Raw genomic sequence first — 16,565 nt, 5'->3', positions numbered from 1 at the left:
AATTGTTACCCAGAAATGTTTGATATTGAGATAAAAACGTCTGCATTGGACCTTGAAGGGAATTTTTTATCAAGCACTAACTGTATAGTTTATTATATAGCACATTATCGCTTATGATTGCGTAATGAATTATGATTTGAATATGTTGGGTGATGATAGTCAGTGGTGTTTGCTCAGGAAGCATTGTCATCCTTTGGAATGAAAATATTTTCCATCTCCGGAGAACAAAATGTCTAATATTTCCTGTGTCATCCCCATGGTTGTTATGTTCCTCCTGTTTGTCCCTGTATTACCCTGACCACTCTGAGGGGACTTCCTCTCTGTGATGGCTATTTGTTCAGGCTGCTCTCAGCCTTTTCCTTACAGTACACAGACACTTCCAAATGTACAAGACAATGTCAGTCCTCCAGATTATTGTGTGTGTGTGTGTCTGTGTGTGTGCATCTGTGTGTGCGTGCGTGCGTGCATGTGCATGTGAGTGTGCGTGCTTGCTTGAAAGAGAGGACAGAGTAACAGAATACATTACAGTGAGTAACTGTACATAATTTGACATCAGCTTTATTAACAGGGTGGGGAGGCATTTCTAGGCTCTTACTTTAAAGTTGGAAAAGTGTGAATGTAATCAGAGTTATGGCATGTGATTCAGTTTTGTGTAAACATTGGGAACACATTTTGGCCTCTAAGAACTCTCATGCTACAGGTGTGGCTCTATGGGGATCAACTGAGGTCTAGTACTTCTTAGGCTCTAGGAAAGGAAGCAGTGGGTGTGAAGAGGGTAGATGAGGGTGATGAGTGACTTGTAAAATGCATGGTGAGCTGTACAATGTTGCAGAGTTAAATCTGACAATATCCTCATTGTGAGGGTGTCACAGACCGTCACTCATGACAATGTTGAGGTCCATTCGCACCCATAGGAGAGGTACAGGACAGCTTATTGTCCTAGAGATCCATCTGTTAAAACCCACGAGGCCAGAGTGAGTGGACAGATAACTGAAGTATCTAATAACCAATCACAGAATACTTAATCATGCCATAGCTACATAGATCTTCATTCCATGGCCTGTCTATCTATCTCTGTATGTCTGTCTCCTCTCCATCAATATTCATTAGTCCACCTTTGGTCTTTACAGGGCTGAGACAGGGTGGGAGCCTGTAGGGTCTGTAGAGCCTCCCCTACCATCTTACTTCCTCTGACACAGTTACAAAGCTTCTGTGTTCTGACTTGGCCTTCACATTCTATCCTTACTTACTCTCGGATCAATGATAGAACTAACTACCTACAAGCTCACTAAGCACTCCAACATAATTTGACCAGCTGGCTCACGATGAGATGAGGCTTGAAGACTTGAGACCGCTATTCTCCCCACTCAAGCTTTCTCTTGGTGAGGATAATTGATTTTAGAGGAAGGAGAGAAAATGAACTATTATGCAACCAGACAGTGCCAAAAACGAACCCCCAGACATGAGGTCTCATTCTGCAGAGCAGAGCCTGCCTGCTGCACACAGATTCTGTGGCACAACATCAAGGCCACAGGTAATTCGTCTTCTGGCTGTTACTGTGCTTTTCAATTGAATTCAATGAATAAAGACTCACCTTCGTTTTCAGGGAGGATAAACATGTTGCTCTATGGTTACAGATATTGTCTTTGGGAAAGGAGGGAAGAGAGAGCGGGAGCAAGAGAGATGGAACAGTCTGGTCTCATAGACTAGACGTAATATAGTAAACGTAAATCCGAGACACCAAATTAGAATGATATGTTACGTTTGGTATGGTTACATAAGACAGAAGGTTACTTAAAGCAAAAACTAAAGGAGGGTGGTTGGTCGGGGAGAATGGGTCAGCATATAACACGAACGTCTAGCAACCCAACATTAGCATTTTAGCTATTTAGAAACTTTGCAACTACTTACTACTTTTGAGCTACTTTTCAACTACTTAGCATGTTAGCTAACCCTTCCCCTATCCCTAACCTTAACTCCTAACTCCTAACCGTAACCCTATCCTTAACCCTTTGCTTAACATTTACGTCATTTAAAGTTGGAAAAGTTAACCTTAACCCCTAACCCTAACCCCTAGCCTAGCTAACGTTAGCCACCTAGTTAACCTTAGCATTAGCCACCTAGCCACCTAGCTAACATTAGCCACAACAAATTGGAATTCGTAACATATACGTTTTGCAAATTCGTAACATATTGTACAAATTGCAATTCGTGACATATCATGCAAATTCTAATTTGTAACATATCATACGAAATGGATGATGGACATCCACAAATTAATACATACCAGTGGAGGCTCCTCAGAGAAGGAAGGGGAGGACCATCCTCCTCAGTGAATTTCATACAAATAAAAATAGCGAAACATTAAAAAAGTTATCCTTTTTAGATAAACTATACTAAAATATATTTACATCACCAAATAATTGATTAAAACACACTGTTTTGCAATGAAGGTCTACAGTAGCCTCAACAGCAATCTGTAGGGTATCACCATGGTGTAGCCGGAGGACAGCTAGTTTCCGTCCTCCTCTGGGTACATTGACTTCAATACAAAACCTAAGGCTCATGGTACTCACCCCCTTCCATAGACTTACACAGTAATTATGACAACTTCTGGAGAACGTCCTCCAACCTATCAGAGCTCTTGCAACATGAACTGACATGTTGTCCACCCAATCAAAGGATCAGAGAATGAATCTAGTACTGAAAGCATAATCTACAGCTAGCTAGCACTGCAGTGCATAAAATGTAGTGAGTAGTTGACTCAAAGAGAGAGGAAGACAATAGTTGAACAGTTTGGAACAAATGTATTTATTTAAAAATGAGGGAGAAGCAAGAGAGAGAGCGCTAACGAATTTGCTAATAAATTAGCCTACTCAAACACCTGGCTCAAACAGAAAGGGATGCTATGTTAGCTAGCTGGCTATGGCTATCCAACACTGGCACTCTTCCAAGTCAAAGTAAGCTTTTGGTTTGATTAATTTATTGTCACCGGGGCATGCCGGTGTAACTGCTTGTAGCGGGTTTAACAGCATGTTAGTTCTAGTAGCTATGTTGACTAGATATGACGTTAACTAATATGTTGACAAAGATGTAGGCTGTGTGTAGCGGTTATGATATGAAGGTTTGGCTTGCAAAGTTATTTTTGCCTGGTCACAGACAGCTGATGTGTTGAGCACTGAAGTCTGCAAATTTCCATCATTTGAACAGTGAGAAAAAATTATATTCTGATTTACACGCAGCTGCAGTCACTGGCTCATTTGTTTTGATAATGGCTCATCCTGCCACATCCTGCACATATTTTATACAGAGCCGAGTGTGCCGTATATATCTGAGATTACAAACATCTCACTTTTTGTGTTAGCGCTCTGCATCGAAAGCGATGGGCGTTATACAAGGCAGGGAAGCAGCTTGAGTAGTAGACTGACGACACACTCGAGCGCACAGCCTGACAGTTTAAATGCCTCCTGCCTCATCTCTGAAACATCTGGCCCCGGCTTTGGTGTCGGCAACAAAGATGTATTCTTCTTAAAACGTGGGTTCTCCCACTTTCTCCACTCATCAGTATGCAAATATTCGTTCCTTCAGTATCCCTGGGAGTCCGAGCGACTGCCCGGCTGCAACAACAGGGCAATACATTCTCATTAAGACTCCACTTCTTTGAAAGGGGAGATATTCGTGTTTATGGTCCCAGACAATTGAAACAAATGACTGGATGTTCAGGAGGCGAGATAGGACTCCCCCAGTTAGTGAGGGGCCTCTGTCTGTCAGTGTGTATGTATGTCGGAAGACGTCATCCTTCCCAGTGGGCTCCACAGGGAAAGCTGATGAAGTCAGCCACAGGGAGTGATGGGGCCTCGGCTGCAGCCGCCCGCGCCACTCTGCTCACCATCTCCCCTCTTCTGACAGCACCATATTTCACTGGACTCATTCTACACTACAGCCTGTACTGTCCCTGTTTCCTCTGGGTGTCAATGGGACGCCTCCCATCATCAGATGGGTGATTTCACAACCCGGTGGCGGCAGTGGTCTTTGCTGTAGCTGAGTAACGTGGCCTGACTCCAGACAGCTTGGTGACCCCACCTTAGTTCTTGGCTGGCTGCTCTGATCCATCTCGTAATGTGCGTGAGAAGATGAGCCGGGTTGTGAATTCTTACCACATGATGCCTGCTACTCTTGGAGAGAGTATGTGTGCTTGCCTGTGTCCGGAATACATAATTTTAAGTATGTACGGTAAGTTACACTCAAGAAAATAAGAACAGGAGATGCCTGTGGGTTTGCCATACTGCCTTTCTGTGTGCCTTCTACTAACAATTAATCACTTTGTTAGTTAACCGCTAAGCTGGTGATGTATTTATCCTACTGAGCCACTCGATGAGAGAAAGTCTGGCCTGCCAAGAGGCCTGGTCTACAAGGCCAACTGAGACCAGGTCACACCCAACCCGATCTTCAGCACCACCATGGTCCAGGTGACTCACCACACGCCTGAGTGATCCCAGAGAGAGAGCCTGAAGTCCAGGTTTGGTTTAGGTAAGTGACCGCAGACACACACCTCTTGGAGCATGGTTTAGCAGTAGCCAGGGTGTGAACCCTCAGCCCAGGTTCCTGGGAGTGTTTTTAACAGCCTGAAGGGGAACTCTCTGTCTGTCTCTATGCTGAATGGTAGCACATAAAGCCCCTCTGTGTTCAGCCTGCTCCAGGTCATACACTGTGGCCTCTGTGTGGACCCCTCCTTCCTAACACTGCCCTCCACCGTCCTCTCCTCTCATGTAAGCTTGACTGATCGTGCGGAAGAGATGTGTTTACTGTATGAGGGATTTTTTTTGCAGTTTACCATGGTAACGGTAATCAAAATATTGAAGGCGGAGGGGGATACACAGCCAGGTCAAAAGTTAATGCCGACACATTTTGAGGAATGGCTATTGACTTTATGTTGTAAATGCAACATCGAGAGCAGTTTTCACATCTTCGCTAAGACCTGGGTGAGATGTAGCTAAGCTGAGTTCCTGGTGTAGTCATGTCTACTACACTATCATGAAAGCCAAAACTGTCTAAATACTATTAATGTTACTAAATGCTTATAATATGCTGAGTATGATATGCACTATAACTATACAACCTTAGTTGTTTATGAATCAATGATGCAATTCCATAGCTGCCAACCAGAGCTATTTCATATTAACCAGAAGGCATCTATCTGACTTGTTCTTTCATATAACGTGGGCCCAATTCAACAGATAGCTTTTCATGTTTATACCAATAACAGAGCTGGTCCATGACTGCTGGTGGGTCCTCTGGGTGCCTATATCACTGTGTATTTTCTTCTCCAGCTCCTCTGAGTGATTATATCACTCTCAACACAGGGAGAGTGGGAAGGCAAGGGGACATCCACAGTTAAAGGGCTTTTGAATCTAATCTATGATGAGGCACCTTCTCAGAGGATGTCCAGTGTGAAATTGTGCTCAGTAAATTTGAGTTGACCAAGAGTAAAGTTATTAGCCAGACAAGTAAATGCTGGCCATATCGCTTTTATCACCTTGATTATATGGGATTTCTTTCTGTTCATGTTCAGGGCTGTGTCTGTGGGGAAATCACACCCTGGCAGAGAGAAACACAGATCATATACTGCCCCCAGTGGGCAACTGGTTGAACAGTTAACAGCCCACCACTCACTCACACTGGATCAACACTGCCACCTATAGGCAGTCTCTGGTCACTGCCACCTGGATGCACAGGCTCACACTAGGTTTTCTCACTAGATAGAGAATAAATGTTTTTTGGTTTCATTTGTTGTGTTTAATGTTTTGGAAAGTATTTCAAAATCACATTTTAATTATGAAATGCAACTTCTTGATTAAAATGAAGAAAAGGCAATTGCAACAAATAGGTGCCATACATTGTGAGATGCTTTAGTGACTGCAGATTAATGATCTGCACAGAGACTGTGGGTAAACAAGGGACATGAATAACTTCCAGACAGCAAGTTAGAGATTGGAACAGGATCTTAAAGCGGCAATCAGCAGTTGAAACAATAGCAAAGTGATGTCCCTGCTCCCTGTTTCGGTAAAAAGCTGAGGGATGGGGCTGGAGAAATGTAACCACTCTCAAATTCATAGACAGAGCTATGGAGACAAGACTGACCATCCATGATATAAAACGTATAGTTTCAACCATGTTTTTATTCTATATCGTGTTTGTTTACATTTACCTTGTTAACAAACATTGGAGTAAAACAGTTGAACTAAGCTCATGAGGCATTTATAAGTTATATTCTTCAAGATTCAATGGGTACAAATCAATAAATAACTAATTCAAGTCAACAAATTGATATAGCAAATGCAGATCGCCCCTTTAAGCACTTAACATATTGTATGAATTGGAATTTGTAACATATCGTACGGATTGGGGGGGGGGGGGGGGGGTTTCAGGACGTCTCATGTCATATGAAATGGATGACATTGTACACAATTGTGCACAATTTCCGGGGACCCGTTTTGGCTCGTGAGCGCTACTTTCAAAATTACTGGCTGAAATTATACAAAACCTTCATAACGCATATTTAACTGCCTGGTTCCAAAATCAGCATGGGACTGGAGCGCTATTACAGTGACAGCAACTAATAGACAGTCCCACTAACACTCATACCATGGCTCCACACACAGTCAAGACACACAAAGACCAGAAAATATATATTCATAGCATAAGATGGAATAGAGTTTGTTTAATGTCCATAAGGGAAATCAAAACATAAAATGACAAGACAAAACATTTTTTTTAACAACATTTACAATTTAGAATAAAATTCCCCTTCTAACTGTGCTTCAGAATACTGTCTAGTTTCCTCTCCAAGATGACCACACAACCTCACATGATCAGCATAAAGAGGATATTGCACTGGTTCAATGATCTCCTCACACATTTAATGACATGGACATGACAAAGAAGCAGCAGCATCTGCTGGTATGAGCTGCGGTGGTTGCACGTGAATGTGTACCAGGGGAACACTTTGGTCAATGCTTCTGCTTGATTACTGCAGAGATGCAGCTTATTGAATACTGATTATATCACAGTTTAAGCTAACAGTGCTCTACACATCTTTACATCAGTCACTGGCTAATCTAAGCCTAAACAACTGTACTTACAAACACATCCCTTCCATAGTCAAGGGCTAACTGCATAGTTTATACCCCAGTTCCTACACTGGGTACATAGCTGATACCTTTTAGATGTAGGAGAGAAAAGAAGTATAGGTTTGGGGGATTTCTCTAAAGTAATGTGCATAATAATGTTGAATACAGCTACTTGAGGGGTTAAGAGGCCTTGGTATAGATAGATTAGGCCAGGTTAGGGATCTAGCTAGAACATGAACTAATGAACACCTGAGGTACACTGTTTTTCTACTGCTCTCTCTCTCCTTCCCTCAACAGGAGGCCATTTAGGTCATTTTCAAAGCCCTACTACCCCAGAGGAAATGGCACCCATATTGTGCCATAAATGTCTCTCTTTCCCCTACAGCATAGAGCACACTGTAATGTGTTCACAGGGACCGCCTGCTCAGCCATCTGCCCCTGTGAGAGAGAGAGGTGGCAGGAGGGCATTATGAGCCAGGCTGAGGCTGACTGGAGCCCACTTAGATCTAAGGCTCTATCTCTCCCTTCCTTCCTGGTCACAGGTAGCTACCACCTGGGAACAGGAGGAACCCTTGAGCTGTAGACTGAATACTGACTAACCTATAGGCCTAAAGTCTACTGTATGGAGAGCCAGACGACTGAGTGCAGGCAGCTTGTTTATCAGGGATTTTCTCTCATACAGATAAAAGGAACCATCAGCGCCCCTCTGTGGTCAAACAACCATACAACAAGCCATACAGTACAACGTTGCTGTCTAACTATGTCTACCATAGACAAGACATTAAGTACACACTTTTAAAAAAGAGAACCCTCTAAGACATGTAGACATTCAATGCAAAACAATTACATAACGAGAAACAAAAGTGAAATCATAGCAATTAAATTATAGCTCACATTGATTCATTTACATTAGATGTTACATGTCTATCTAAAGCAGGGCTCTCAAACCCTGTTCCTGGAGAGATACCCTCCTGTAGGTTTTCGTTCCAACCCCAGTTGTAATTTACCTGATTCAGATGATCAAACAGCTAATTATTAGAATCAGGTGCGCAAGATTAGGATTGGAGCGAAAACCTATAGGACGTTAATGCTCTCCAGGAGCAGGGTTGGAGAGCCTTGCTCTAAAGACATATTGTACAATAGTCCCCTACAAATAGTTCATTGTTTTGGTATGCATTCATTACTTCTCAGACTATTAGAAGAAAGTCCCATTTCCATGACTGTGGAAAATGAAAATGCGACTGGCCTGTAATCTTTCATCTCAGGTTGGGAGCTGGGAGCACACAGTTAGCTCTCCATTGAAGCTCTTTAAAACAGCCTCTGAGCTAGCCTGATGAAAGATATCAGTGTAGACAGTGAACCCCAGGGACACCAACACCAACGTCCAGGCCAAATTCAAAGGAAGTGGAGTTCCAAATCTCACTACCTCCTCAATATTAAATCAAAGGCGGTGTATACTATGAATTTGATAAAAACAGGAGTTATTGCTTCTTTCAATGGTATCCACATTCAGATGTCTGCAGTAAAATGTGAGATACTGCCATTTTGAGGACTTTCACACATTCAGTAGTTGAGTGCTGCTCTAATATCAAGTTTAAAGGGTTAAAATAATATTGATAAATAAGAGAAAAGAGCGTACTTTTCTACACGTCTCTAATACTACAGTACATACTGACCTTTACCTCACAGTAATACCTTGTCTTATTTTAGTGCAACCATTTTTTCAAGTTACATAATGAATCAAATAAAACTAATACCCCTGAGGCAACAGGATTATGGTTTCATTTGAAATACATATTATATAAGCTATCAAAAACATACACATGGACGTAAACAGAAAAGGTTCACAGTTTGTGTTCAGTGTTTATAGCTTTGCTTTACCTGAGAATCACAAAGCACCCTGATAGCTCAGAGGATAGCCCTTTTTGTTCAATCAACTGGAATTCCCTTGATTGAGTAATGCATTCATAAACATACATATGTATTACCAAATAAGCTATCTCCTACTGTACATAAACACTCCTGGTCAAATATTAAAGTTATTTCAGTGCTACATTCTGTAATAAAATGTTTTTATCAATTTTTACATTTCAGTAGATAAAATAAATATGTTAATAGTACTGCATTCAAACACAGTCATACACGCCTCTCTTCCTACAGCCACTGACTACATTTATTCACGACAAAACCTAGAGTCCAGTAACTTACTGTATAAAACAAACAAATGTATAATTTAAATACTATATCATAAGCATTACTTTACAAGTCAAGAGCAGGAGGAGGCTACCAAAAACCACCACCACCCCAAAGACCACTGAGGAGAGGACAGTAGGTGATCAGAATGAGCTCTGACAAGCAGAGTTGATGCTGTGTGCAGGTGGCCACAGGGCCCTGCTAACACAGTGACATAACATAGGGACACATCTTTGATGTGACACGTCAAAACAAAGCAGCAGAAGCAGAAATATGACATCACACAGTAGAAACCAGATACTGTCATTCAGTGTAGATGCTGAGAACATGAAATGTTGTCTTGTCAGCTGGTGTAGTGTGGTAGTGTAGTGTATTGCCCTATAGCAGGGGTATATCGCTAGCAACAACAGAATAAATGATTACAGTAGAAAAGAGGAGAATATCTTCTTTCTAATGATGTCAACATTATTTCTCAACTCCTAATATAGAGCAAATTACACTCTTTGGAGCCAATTACATAGGCTACCAGTGCGTCAAGTGCCGCTGGCTGCTGGTAAGCTTTCTTGACCTGGACATACATTTTTGCCAACATATGGCTAACCTTTGTTCAACCAGCTAAACAGCTGCTTTTAGCAAAAATGTGTTTGGAGTTACTTTTCTAGCTAATAGGCTATGTTAGAGTTTACACTTCCTTTCCCAATTATAATGTGGGGAGGTCAAAATAATGAAAAACTATCTACCAAATCTACTCATTTTTTAAATGTTGATTACTTCTCCTTGCCATTATCATTCACCTGATGTTAAGACAAGACATGTGAGAAGAAATTGCTAACGTATGATGGGGGTCCCTGGGTTGCCCGTTTGCCTGGGAGGGGGTCCCTGGGCAAAAAAAAGGTTGACGACCCCTGCCCTATAGAAAGAGCTGCTGCGATAGAGACACACTTTATTGGGATGGGATAAACAGATACCCAACTCCTGCTCATGCTTTGACATGCCTCCCTCCCTCCACTTCATCCCCTACATCTGGTTGTCGTTGTACTGTGGGGTGTTGCTGGAGTACTGTTGGTCCGGCATCATGGCCCCCGTGGCGGCCCCCATAGCTGCCTGCTGTGCTGCCTGTTGGATGTGGGGGTTCTTCCAGGCCCCTGTGGTCCACTCCTCCTGGGCCTTGCCTATGCTGCCCCCGCTGCCACGGTAGAAGTTATGGACCTGGAGAGAAGGAGCAGAAGGACAACAGGAAAATGTCAGGCTGCACATAAAGATGACAGAGAGCAATGGAGACCTTTGTTGCTTCCCTATGCACCAGCCGGCACAATGGGCATGAGTGAGTGACATAAAGATCACCAGACCTGTGAAACCATAAACATCTTCATGCTCTACGTTTCCCATGGTTGTGACGGAACACAGAGGACACAGACTTGCCTTGGTGAGGGCGATGAAGGACAGCGTTGCCGTGGCAGTGAAAAAGAGGGTGGGGATGAGCATCAGCAAGGCGATCCAAAGGTTGTAGCTGAAGAAAGAGATGGTGGCCAGCCAGCCGCTGACAGGTGTAGAGGAGAAGAAGACAGTTACCATTTGCTCTATTACACTGAGTATACTGAACATTAGGAACACCTTCCTAATATTGAGTTGCAGCTCCTTTTGCCCTCAAAACTGCCTCAATTTGTCAGTAAATGGACTCTACAAGGTGTTGAAATCGTTCCACAGGGATACTGGTCCATGTTGTTGCTTCCCACAGTTGTGTCAAGTTGGCTGGATGTCCTTTGGGTGGTGGACCATTCTTGATACTCATGGAATACTGTTGAGCGTAAAAAACCGAGCAGCGTTGCAGTTCTTGACACAACCCGGTGTGCCTGGCACATACTACCATACCCCGTTCAAAGGCACTTCAATATTTTGTCTTGCCCATTCACCCTCTTAATGGCACACATACACAATACATGTCTCAACTGTCTCAAGACTTTAAAATCCTTCTTTAAAAAGCTTTCTCCTCCCCTTCATCTACACTGATTGAAGTGGATTTAACAAGTGACATCAATAAGGGATCATGACTTTCACCTGGATTCACCTGATCAGTCTATGTCATGGAAAGAGCAGGTGTTCTTAATGTTTTGTATACTCAGTGTACAGTATGTCTGCAGGATAAATGCTTTATGAGAACACTGATGCACTGAAGCTAAAGCTAAAACTCTCATTGATGCTGAAAATAAGACTATTATCATCCTCATCATCGTCATGACAATGGTATCAATTGTAGTAAAGTAAAGTAATCCACTTCACAAAATAGTAGAAGACGGAGTGGTCCTCTGTAGCTCAGCTGGTAGAGCACGGCGCTTGTAACGCCAAGGTAGTGGGTTCGATCCCCGGAACCACCCATACACAAAAATGTATGCACGCATGACTGTAAGTCGCTTTGGATAAAAGCGTCTGCTAAATGGCATATTATTTATATTATTATGATGCTATAACGAACAGTTGAACTTAAAATGACAGCGATCAGGATCACTTTATGTAGTCGGTTAATATCGTGGATCATCCTTAAAAAGGTTTTATGTCCCACACATATAACCATCCATTTCTGAATGTTGACATTTATACACTTGATGGAAGCTGCCATTACAATGATATCTGCTAATCAAAGTGAAGCCAGGTGACATTTAGCCCTTAACAGCCTTAAACTCAAATGACAGAATTAAGTTATAAATGTCCTGAGTGAGGCTATTAATGGTATGACAGGGTGTGGTAATGTAGGAGGTTATACTGCTGTCGTTTTAAAGACATAATTTTTTTGGCTAAACAGAGTTTGTCGGTAACACAATAACTTTCATTTATAATACTTTATGGAGAATTTCTAAGCATTAATACATGTGTATAATCATTCATAATGGGCTTATTAATTAAGGTTATTTTAATGTGTAACCAGTTAGTCTTACCAGTTTCCCCAGCCTGGGATCCCTATGCATTGGATGATACTGATGCCCACCTGGGCCATGAACACAAAGAAGAACGCCATGAAGTTGAACGAGCTGTCAGTCCTAGGAGAACAACAAAAGGAATTGTAAGTCCACAGACACACAACACATTATACAGTGTGGTACTTGTTAATAAGTAAATCACTTTTCAAGATTTCTCTTGGCGGTAACTGATTTCCCTTGACTGACAGTATATCACTATGATCAAGCATAATGGTGTCAAAGTAGGACTGGAGGGTTTTCCTGACCACATAGCCTGATCAAGAAAAACTATGGGCACTAGTTAAAGCTTAAAATGATCTAGTGATAGTTGGATACCTTATGGGTGTGTCTGAAATCCACTTACTTGAAGGCCTTGTAGATGGGCCTGAACCAGCACACATAGGAGCAGGGGGTGAAGAGAATCAACCATATGATGGCCATGCCAAAATTTGTCACGCCCCCTCCACCCAGCATCCAAACAAAGCAGCCCACCAGATTCACAGCCAGGGTGATTGCATGCACTACAAAACACACCACCGGGAGAACACACTGTTATTCACACCAGTAGAACAATGCAAAAGTATAACAATAACACCAGTCAGGGAACCATGGTGCATGGCAGGATAGAGAGCCAGTAAGTGCTACACTCCACTCAGTCAGAATAGCTCTTAGATAAATGTGCACTTTCTGTCCACTCCGGTTCCTTGAGTGCCCTTTCTGCGGGTGTCCACATTTTCTTTCTTCTTCTCTGTTTTGCTCTGTCTCAGTAATCTAGCAAACCTACTCCTCTTAAGATGGAATTGGTTGTAATTAGAGCACTGCGTGAGCTAGGGGTTCAGTTCCAACCTGCTCCACAGAACTACCACAGGCAGCCAATCAGCTTCAATTACTGGTCCACAAAGGGAAGAGATATCCCTACATCTGAGCTACAAACCCAACCAAAGCTATAATAATAGACTCATTAAGTGATTAGCCTTTTTTCATCTCCGGCAAAGAAACAAAGTGAAGGCTAGAAGTACTTTTGTTGGTTAAGTTGTGCAAAAAATACTTTAGAGTTTTCTGTACAATTCTGTCTATTCATTTAATGCAACAAGGGTGACTATTCAATGAGATGAGTTTAAGGGATTAAAATACATTTTAGAATGACTGAAATCATAGAAACATAAACTCATAGAAACATCAAACATGCAGAGCAAGCACAACACACAAAAGGAATGAGAGGAAGGATATAAGAGTTTATTCCATCAACACTGTTAGTGGTGTAGAAGTGCAAACGCAGAGGTACAGAATACCTGTTTAAATGTTTAAAAATCACTTAATGGGGGGATCTGCAGAGAGAGTAAAAGATAAGTCATTAGATGAGAAGAAGGGGCAGCAAATGCATAATCTCCCATGGGCCTGGATGACAAATACACCAGTGGAGGCTCCTCAGAGGAGGAAGGGGAGGACCATCCTCCTCAGTGAATTTCAGAAAAATGTAAATAGTGAAACAATAAAAAAGTTATCCTTTTTAGATCGAATTATACTAAATATATTCAAGTCACCAAATAATTGATTAAAACACTGTTTTGCAATGAAGGTCTACAGTATCCTCAACAGCACTCTCTGGGGTAGCACCATGGTGTAGCCGGGGGACAGCTAGTTTCTGTCCTCCTCTGGGTACATTGACTTCAATACAAAACCTAGGAAGCTAATGGTTCTCAACCCCTTCCATAGACTTACACAGTAATTATGACAACTTCCGGAGGATGTTCTCCAACCTATAAGAGCTCTTGTAGTATGAACTGGCATGTTGTCATCCCAATCAAAGGATCAGAGAATGAATCTAGTACTGAAAGCATAAGCTACAGCTAGCTAGCACTGCAGTGTATAAAATGTGGTGAGTAGTTGACTCAAATAGACAAAGACAATAGTTGAACAGTTTTGAACAAATTACTTTTTTCAAAAATTAAGAAGCAAGAGAGAGAGAGAGAGAGAGAGTGAGAGAGAGAGAGAGAGAGAGAGAGAGAGAGAGAGAGAGAGAGAGAGAGAGAGAAAGAGAGAGAGAGAGAGAGAGTGAGAGCGAGAGCGAAAGCAAGAGCTAGCTATGTTTAGTTGTATTCTTTTTTCACATTCACTTTCACTTACCTAGCTAGTGAATGCAGATAGCTAGTTTAGCCTACTCAAACACCCAGCTCAAACAGAGAGGGATGCTATGTTAGCTAGTTGGCTATGGCTATCCAATACTGGAACTCTTCCAAGTCAAGGTAAGCTTTTGGTTTTTCTTAATTTATTGCCACCGGGGCCCGCCGGTGTAACTGCTAAACTGCTTGCTGTACACTGTACTGCATGATTGTAGTGGGTTTATTAGATTTTTTCGCCTGGTCACAGACAGCTGTTGTATTGTGCACTGAAGTCCACAACCGAAGGGAAAATGTGAGAGGAGAAGAGTGCGTAGATCTGAGAATAAATTATACAACGAGCAAATGATCATGCTGTTTGTATGTGGCTACTATGAAAGTGAACTGTGTTTGTGGTGATCATGGGTGTATTCATCCCGCCGAATTCTGATTAAAAACGTTTCTTAAACGGAAGCAAACGGAACAAAACGGGGATAAACATACCTGAATTTGTCCAATAGAAACTCTTGTTTGCAACTATTGGACTTATGATTACGCCTTAGATCAGCTAGATGCAGGCAAGAGTGTGCAAGGTGGTACTGAATGTGTCACTGTCTGTCACCTTGATTACTCACATTTTTCTCTCGACCTGTGCACCTACATTGTAAACTTTAATTTGTTGGCTAGATTGTAGCAACCTCATGATGGGTATAGGGATAATTTGAGTATCATGTAGTAGCCTAAACCTATCGATGTTACAATGAGCTGGGTGAATGTAATATGAATGACTGTCATCCAATATGCTGTAATAGAAATAAGGCCATGCTCATTTTTAAAAATGGTCCTCCCTCATCTTAAACGGCACTGACCGCCACTGACATACAAATATCTAGTTACAGCAGAACACCCTCTGTCATTCTTTGTAGCTGTGGTGGATAAAGACAACCCATGTGGCATGGGAGAGGTTAACTGTCAGCTCTCGTGTGTTCACCACAATGATCTAATCTAAACAGTAAGCTACACTGGAGAGAGGGCTACACAAAAACTCTGCACAGAGGGGAAACTTGTTTCACACTATTGTGGCTTCCTGAACCGTACTGTCCTTGCACAGTTATTTTCCTTTTACATGTTCCTTTCCAGCACAGTTCCAGCAACTATGGTTGATGTGTATTCAGGCCAGCGCAGTGCAGCTTGGCTAGGCTCACTTGGCTAGGCTCAGCAGTGTGAAAGAGGTATAACAACTCATAACTCCTAAATATGTGAACTCTATGACAGAGTGGCTGACTAGAGTTGTTCTAGTATGGGCTGTGGGTAGTAGACCGTGGGCACTCACAGATCCACAGGTGGTAGAGTCTCTTGCACATGGTGCGATGCTGTTCAGGGATCTCCTCATCAAAGTCCTGGTAGAAACATGGCTGCAGGGGGATGAACCCCGGTATTGGAGGGAAGTTATTCTCTGCTGGAGAAATGGCAATCATTTCATGAGTCAATAATACATCGGTGGCATTGGTAGGTGTGTCATGTTAGGGTAGATACTAGTGTTTGTATGATTGGTTGATGAGAGACTAGCCAAACATTACAGTAAATTACTTTTTATAGAACACCATGATTATGTACCAAAACATATGCATGCTGTGTGTCAATTTCAATTCATGCAAATCCTTACCAGCCATGAGTGTTGATTTTGTTGTTCGGATTGTTTTGGTCCTCAATCTCTTGAATCTAAAAATAAAGGAAGTGTAGCTTTGTAAATGCAGTCATTCTAAAACTCAGTAACAACACTAAACATCAGCTTTCTCACTCACAGGTGAAATGTATTTGCACATTATATTAGTCGCCTAACATTATTAATTGAACAAAGACTATTGAAAGAAAGAGATTAATCAATTATGGCAGTGTGCAGCCTATGTGTGACACCACTTATGATATACTGTAGCTATGCTTTTATCCAATACAGTGTTTTCAAGATCTATAATCTTAACGTTGTCACGTGTCACATTCGACTGAAGAGATTTACTGACACACACAGAGACGTGTTGGAGGCATCGGCTCAATGGTGGCTCTTCAGGGTTTAAGAACTGTGATTCTTCCGGTGTGCGAGTAAAAGTGGAGACTCAATAAAGCAGCCAGAGTATTCACGAACACCCCAGTCAATAACCTAACATTCGCAGTGTTTTGATTTTAATTTG

At 42.0% G+C, this 16,565-nt stretch overlaps 1 protein-coding gene across 1 annotated transcript; it reads right to left on the bottom strand.

Annotated features, from left to right (window-relative positions):
* Window positions 1–10,340: 10,340 nt before the first annotated feature.
* LOC311111346 (secretory carrier-associated membrane protein 5-like) lies at window positions 10,341–15,854 on the bottom strand (the record flags this gene model as incomplete). The annotated part of the gene is made up of 5 exons (XM_084154066.1): window positions 10,341–10,532; window positions 10,746–10,863; window positions 12,257–12,358; window positions 12,642–12,798; window positions 15,710–15,854. The coding sequence occupies 5 exons, from the start codon at window positions 15,852–15,854 to the stop codon at window positions 10,341–10,343; spliced, it is 714 nt and encodes a 237-aa protein (XP_084010192.1).
* Between the last annotated feature and the right edge of the window lie 711 nt (window positions 15,855–16,565).

This window comes from Coregonus lavaretus (genome assembly GCF_964263955.1).
Source record: "Coregonus lavaretus genome assembly, chromosome: 37".
Lineage (NCBI taxonomy): Eukaryota > Metazoa > Chordata > Actinopteri > Salmoniformes > Salmonidae > Coregonus > Coregonus lavaretus.
Note: the sequence above shows the minus strand (reverse complement) of the source record. Positions and strands in the feature narration are given on the sequence as shown.